The sequence below is a fragment of the Pundamilia nyererei genome, unplaced genomic scaffold (assembly GCF_000239375.1).
Source record: "Pundamilia nyererei isolate P.nyererei 1_Seehausen unplaced genomic scaffold, PunNye1.0 scaffold01229, whole genome shotgun sequence".
In the NCBI taxonomy this organism is placed as follows: domain Eukaryota; kingdom Metazoa; phylum Chordata; class Actinopteri; order Cichliformes; family Cichlidae; genus Pundamilia; species Pundamilia nyererei.
Window position 1 is genome coordinate 1 of NW_005188630.1, and position 6,692 is coordinate 6,692.

The 6,692-nt window shown below is 36.9% G+C and overlaps 1 protein-coding gene across 1 annotated transcript; it reads right to left on the minus strand.

Moving 5' to 3' along the window:
• Nucleotides 1-296: 296 nt before the first annotated feature.
• On the minus strand, nucleotides 297-2,532 carry LOC102196631 (coxsackievirus and adenovirus receptor homolog). Its single transcript, XM_005755331.1, has 3 exons — nucleotides 2,433-2,532; nucleotides 1,113-1,466; nucleotides 297-739 (listed from the first exon to the last, which is right to left on the minus strand). The coding sequence occupies exons 1-3, from the start codon at nucleotides 2,500-2,502 to the stop codon at nucleotides 567-569; spliced, it is 597 nt and encodes a 198-aa protein (XP_005755388.1). The 5' UTR covers nucleotides 2,503-2,532; the 3' UTR covers nucleotides 297-566.
• Between the last annotated feature and the right edge of the window lie 4,160 nt (nucleotides 2,533-6,692).

The following is a 6,692-nucleotide window of genomic DNA, read 5'->3' on the forward strand; positions in this document are numbered from 1 at the left end:
GCTTGAAGAAGCTTTGCATTGGGTGCGTGGGATCAGCCGCTATGCAAAGGGCTTTTTTAGTGAGACGGGTGCTGTAAATGTCCTGGAGGGAGGGGAGAGAGACACCAATGATCCTCTCTGCAGCTCTCACTATGCGTTGGAGGGTTCTATGACAGGACGCATTGCAGGTTCCAAACCATGGCTTGTAGACAATAAAAACACACAATCCATATAAAGAGGTTGTTGCAGGATTCTTTTTTAATTTAATTTAATTTTAATTTCATTGATAACAGCAAGAAAGTCATAGTACACCACAATCCAATGCACAAAACTGGTATTAGCTTTTAATTTCTCAGAATGAAAAGCTTACAAGATAACATTACTTACAAGTTGAGCAAAATGACAGTCACATCAGGGGAAGAATGACAGCCAAAGGGAGAAACTTATTTCACCACTAAGTACTTTTGGCTATAGCTGAGACAATAAAGATGTGCTTTTCCTCTCAGTGGGCTGAGAGAACAACAGAGAACATTAGCGTCAACTCTGTTTTAGGACAACTGAAAATCAGAAATCATGTATTACACTATTTAATAGGAGAGGAGGTTGAACTTTGTCATCTTTCCAGTTTCCTGATCATTTGAATTTCCAAGTTTTCTGTAGATCACAAAACCACCAACAGCAGCAAGAAGAATCCCAGCAGAAACTGACAGACCAACCATCAGTCCAACAGATCCATCCCCTGTGAGTCCTTGTGGCTGACCTGCAGGTGAGAAACAAGTGTGAGGTGCTGTCAGACATTATCTACTATCAATACAAATTAATATATTAGAGAAGCAGAAAGATCAAAGTAACCTTTGAAATTTGTGTTAGTTTCTATTTTGTTTGTAAATTGTAACACCACTGATCACTAAATTTACATAAAAAACACATCACAGGATACTTGAAAAAAGAAACAAAACGTATTTAAAATCATATAAACAGAGGCTTCAGATCTTCTTACAATGGTTATAAGTTATGATGGCTTTTGCTTTATTAAAAAAACAAAACAAGGTTCATTGTTTAGATTTGATTGAACTTAGGCTTAAGATGCCTTTGAGATACAAAAAAGGAGACCAAGAACTCTACAAACTTACTTATAGATTTAACTTTCAGCTGCACTACATGCTGGGCTTCAGAAACTGCTCTCTTACGGCGTTCTTCACGAGTGCCTACTACATAACACTCATATGTTCCAGTGTCATTAGGGGTGGTGTTGAAGAGAATGAGGGACACATTTCCATTGTTAATTTGTGGATCACTCAGCTTCACTCGGCCACGAAAGGATGGATGCTGAATGTTTTCATAGAGGCGATTTTCTCGGTAGAAGAACACGTGCATATTGGTTCCCAGATCACTCCTGATCCATGATAACTTTTCCACTTTGCCAATACTGGAATCGCGACACAACAGTAGTGCATTCTCTCCAGCTTCTACCACTTGTTTTTGGTCTAAGCCAGACAGAAAAGAAAAAAATATATATATTTAAAGGAAGTTATTGTCACATGAGCCTTTGACGCTTTGAACAGTTTAACGTTCTCTTTCCAGAAGAAATATATTTCTCAGCCATATATGTAATTTGACGGTGATATTATGCTGCTCAACCTTCAAAGATTTAAACTTGAATCACATTTTCTCTGTGTCAGCTTTCATCATAGTCCACATTTAAAAATGTGCTTTGTAGATTTATTTGCATTCTTTTGTTTTATCTTATATATCCATTCTACCAAGAACCAATAGTAAAATAATAAACTCTACCTATATTAATATCCTCCATGTTAGTGTTGTTCTTAATTCAAATTTCAACACTTTTCCATGTTTATCTACAAATGAAATGCAATGACTGGCTGTTCATAATCCTTTAAAATTACATTATTACCATATCAGTTGCCAAGTTTACTTTAGAGCGGATCAAATGCTTGCTTAGCATGTACTAACAAAACACAGGTTCCTTGTTAACAGAAGGGGGAAAACCCAAACAGGAAAGACTTGTTATTTCTGTCAATCCAGTAGATAAGGATCGAAAGTAGTAGAGGTAAAAAAGCATGACAATAATAGGCAGACACTGCTAGTACTTAATGAAATAGAAAACATTGTAAAACCCTAAATAAACCATTTTCCGTCATTAAGAGAAAGTACATTACAAAAGGAGAGAGGAAAGAAGCTTATTCAGACACCTTTCCTCATGCACTTATTTAACATTTGGTTTTACTCATCTTAATAATTACTGAGATCTGTGGGTTATGATGAAAATTTTGAAGACATCATAGAAAAGGTTATTTGAGTTCCTTATGAGCACAACAGTCAATATACTACAGAAAGCACAGCTTGATCAGAAAAAAAGGGATTTCAGTGAAACATCTTTACTATATAATTTTTTTAAACTTGTTTCCGTATATTTGTGCTGTTCAGCTTACCATCGAGAGCAGAAACAAATCCCAAAACATATGTGGAAAAGAAAAAACAGAGGAAAGTTGTTAAATCCATGGCACAGAGAACAAACTTACTTACACGACATTACAACAACAAGAAAGGGAGGCACTAAAGTCCCTCCCCTGACTTTAGTGCCAGGGGCGGATCTACAGAAATTTTCTTAAGGTGGCATGAGGGTGGTATGAAAATCAAAGATGCATTAAATATGGTTAAAATTAATCATATGCAGTTAGTATGCACATGTTTACATATAGTCTGTTAAAAGTCCGCTTGTTCACTGTAACTGTTTCATACTACATTACCCATGATGCACCTCGGTATCTGTACTTCCGGTTGGGAACGTGTTCAGCGCAGGTCTGCACAGATGAGAGGTGTGTCGGAGGAGTAACGTATTTACTTGCGCTCCTGTGTGAGTTAATACTGTGTGCATGCTTACCATATGACCACACACACCCATATACACACTCACACCCCCTGTACCTGCATGTGAATACTGTAATGCCTCCCTACCAACGCTTTACATCCTGGTGATGTCATCTGCCACCTCCTTATTAAAGTTATTTGAACTACATCACTGTGGAGTACCATTCCTTCTGACCGAGGACGACTCAGTTGAAGTGTGATCGGCAATCAGTGCAAACATACATTACATAGTCTATAACTTTATTTTCTTTAGCCCACATAATTAAACATTTCAGTTACATAAAATGTGAATTTGGATTTTATGTACTGTCTATATAATACATAAGTACTTAAGAAAGCTACACAACATGGGGTGGTTTATGAATGATTTTTCACCAATAATTTAAACCTAATTTAAACCTTTTCATGATTTGTTGGGTTCTTCTGGGGTCCAGAGCATAATTGGTCATTTTGACTAATTTTGATTTTTCCTTTGTATTTCACTTTTCTTTTTTTTCTTTGCCTTTGGTATCATTATTTTCTGCTTAACATCAAGTTTCTTAATTCTATATTGACATTGAACATAAAATTCTAGTAAGAATTTCCATAAGTTAAAATGCAAATATAAATTGTCAGTTTTAAAAACTTATGCACAAATTTTGTCAACAGTTATATACAACTAGTTACCTAAAAAAGCAGCCAATGCCCTTCGTGTTTTTTGCGCATAGATTTAAAAAAAATACTACTAAAACTAAAATTCTGAGAACAATCGGGTGTCACAAAAAGATGCTAAACAATTGATTTGCCAGAAAAAACAAAACAAAACATTGTTTGTCTTCCACAAAAAGAGGAGAACACTACAAGCCGAAACCCTGCAGGCCTGACAGCAGTGGGTGTATCATTCCACCGCTCCACCCCGCTCCACCTGGAGACTTTGGTGTTTTGGTGGCGTTTTAGCAGCTACATAGCAACTACTGACAGCAAGAAATAAAGCACTATGGGCCGAACCATTTTTTAATGGTTGAGGGTGGTAACACTGTGCAATATATTCAGTATTAATTGTAGCAAGGCACAAATGATTAATGCCAGCTTAGTTTAATAAACAATATTTTGATATGCAAAACTAGGGGTGGCAAGAGATTATTTTAGGAGAAACGTTCCTGTTTAGTGCACCATTTGGCCAATCACATGCAAAGTCATACTGGGATCAGTGTGTCTTAGTATCTAAATGAGTCTCACAGGCTTGAATGTGCGCTTGAAGTCATTTATAATTCTTAACTTTTACTGTTCATCACAAACAAGCACAAACTGTCATTATGAACTATTAACAGTATTTTCACAAGTTTTACAATTTTTCATAAGGATGAAAAGTTCCCATTTGGCCATCCATCTTAAGCAATAAACAATCAACCTGTTGAAACTGCAGGTTTTGTCACTCTCCAACCAAAATTCACTGAACCAGAAGCAAAAGAAAAAAAAAAAGAAGACCAAAACTACACTTCACGTTTAAAAAATATTTTCTTGAATTTTCCTTGAATTTCCTCCTTGCTTCCACAATGATAGAATCGCATTTCCTGCACAGCTTTATCCTACAGTGCACCTTGAGAGCAGTTTCTTATTGTGTCTTTTCTGCAACATTTACTTGCTTATTAGGCACGAGTCCAACGTTGTCATTAGCGGGTTTTGACAGGGGCAGTTGCGCAGGGTGGCATTGTGGTGGGCGCGGCATCATGGCATCGGCAAAAAAGAAGTTGTTTGCACCCATGCAGCCCCGACACCATGCCAGCACATTATAGGGATTGCATAGGCACCGAACGGTTTTCTATTGGCCATTTACAAGGAGTAAGGGTGCCCTCCATTTAGGAGGTGCGCTTGCTGCTTACTGGAGTAGACGGGCGGGATGGCGGGGGATTCTCTGGCTGGATCAGCACCTAATAACCAGGTCGCAAAATAAAAATAAATAAAAAACAAACGTACAAAGTAGGGCTGTCAACGCTAACGCCAACATCACGATTAAAAATTTTAATGCAATTAATCCATCTGGACAAAATCCCTGAACTGTCTCTGTCAACCCATTTTGGGCAGTTTGTCCAAAGTTCGTCCATTTGCTGCTCCAGATCCTAAATTTGAAAAGAATAAGTGAAAGAGAATGAATGGATTAATATTCTTTGATTTAGTGTCATTTGTGGTTCAGCTTCTCTTAGTTGTTTTCTACTCATGTTATATTTACAGATTCTAGTCTTTAGTTTCTCTTACGGTGCAGTGTGTTCAGCGTTTCTCATTTAGTTACTCTTGTCTCCATAATCCGTATTCCGTCTCTGTCTCCCCATTTTGTTGTCCTCATATCTCCGTCTGCATGTTTGTCATACTTCCTGTTTTATCTCTCACCCTGTGTTCATTGTGTTCAGTTTTGCTTCCTCTATATGTCTGATTCTGTGCTCCCCAGCTGCCTGCACTCCTCTGAGTGTGAATTTCTGACAATATCAGACAAGAGGGAGTTTATGATGGAATGCTAGATACACAATATCTATCAGAATTTATTGCTGTATCTCAATATGATAATAATAATAGGATCTTCGATGCTTTTGCAGCTTACTACATGAATATGATGTTAGACAGAGATCGGCTATATAGCTATATATATTATATATATATTTCACATGCCAACAAACCTCACGTTACAAAGCATCTTGCATTGTGTAGCAGTACCCACTGCTTTGGATTAGCCATAGGATCAGTCAGGGGACCGACTGGTCACGCGCGTGTTTTTCTCACTGAAGCAAGGTTTGAGTGGTTCAGAAATTTTTTTACATCGAGCTTGAAGCTTGCATCTGTGTCATATCGGCCATCATTAGCCTTAAAACAAACTTATGAAGGAATGGTGCAGATACGGCAACATTAGCCCAACCCACAACTCTATTTTGCTCACGAAATAATTTCTAATTAAACAATAGAAATTGGCATTCTGGTATTTTTTAGGCCATGTGCAGTATTAGTCCTCTAGAGGGCACAGTTACCCCATGACAGGCCATAACAAATATGTTTGCCTAAATGTGCCACAATTTGATCTTAATCTGTTACATACATGGTGGCAAAATGACAGAAAACTGTGTTTCTGGTAGACATTTTACTAAAGGTATTGTATTGTATTTCAAAAATGTAAACAAGAAGTGAAATTGTAGGAAAGAACCTGTAAACAAATGTTTTTTGGCATGTAAAATACTTTTTTTAAAGTTCTGGTTTTCAAGAACTGCTGCCTGACTAACAACCTGACTAAAGGTCAGGGCCAAAATGACAGTTGAATCTGCTAAATCACTTAGACTTTCGCTTACTTGCTTCCGTTAATTGCATCTCCATCTTTTCTCCTTTTATCTCAGTGGTTCAGATTCTTTGTCTTTCCTATAGAATAGCAACATTCTTGAAAACTGTATCGATATTCTTATAATTTTCCCACTGTGCACCTCAAGTAGTGGTGAGAGGAAACCACACTGTACTGTAACGCTCAAAGAGGAAGGAGGTGGGCTTAACTGTTGTAAGAAAAAGTCTGAACCTCATATGACTAAATGATACGATGATACAAACAACTTTGCTTTGCCTGCTCTGTAAGTACAATCTTTTTTATCTATATTATAAAATAATTAATTATTAAACATTGTCTACATTATAAAAATTACGTTACTAATGTCAAAGTTGTACAAAATGGACAGTAAGCTTTTACTTATTTGCCAGACAAATTGAACCATAAAAATGTGAGCTTGTAGATCAGCATGAGGAAAACAAATGTGATGGTCAAACTTGAAAGTTAATACATGTTTAGCGTTTTAATTGTTAATTAAATGTTA

Excerpts from the sequence above, each read along its gene's own strand:
- LOC102196631 (XM_005755331.1), bottom strand. The coding sequence starts at position 2,502 with ATGGATTTAACAACTTTCCTCTGTTTTTTCTTTTCCACATATGTTTTG. Across the intron at positions 1,467-2,432 it reads ATTTGTTTCTGCTCTCGATG|ACCAAAAACAAGTGGTAGAA; the intron begins GTAAGCTGAACA and ends TGTCTGGCTTAG. Across the intron at positions 740-1,112 it reads GCTGAAAGTTAAATCTATAA|GTCAGCCACAAGGACTCACA; the intron begins GTAAGTTTGTAG and ends TCTCACCTGCAG.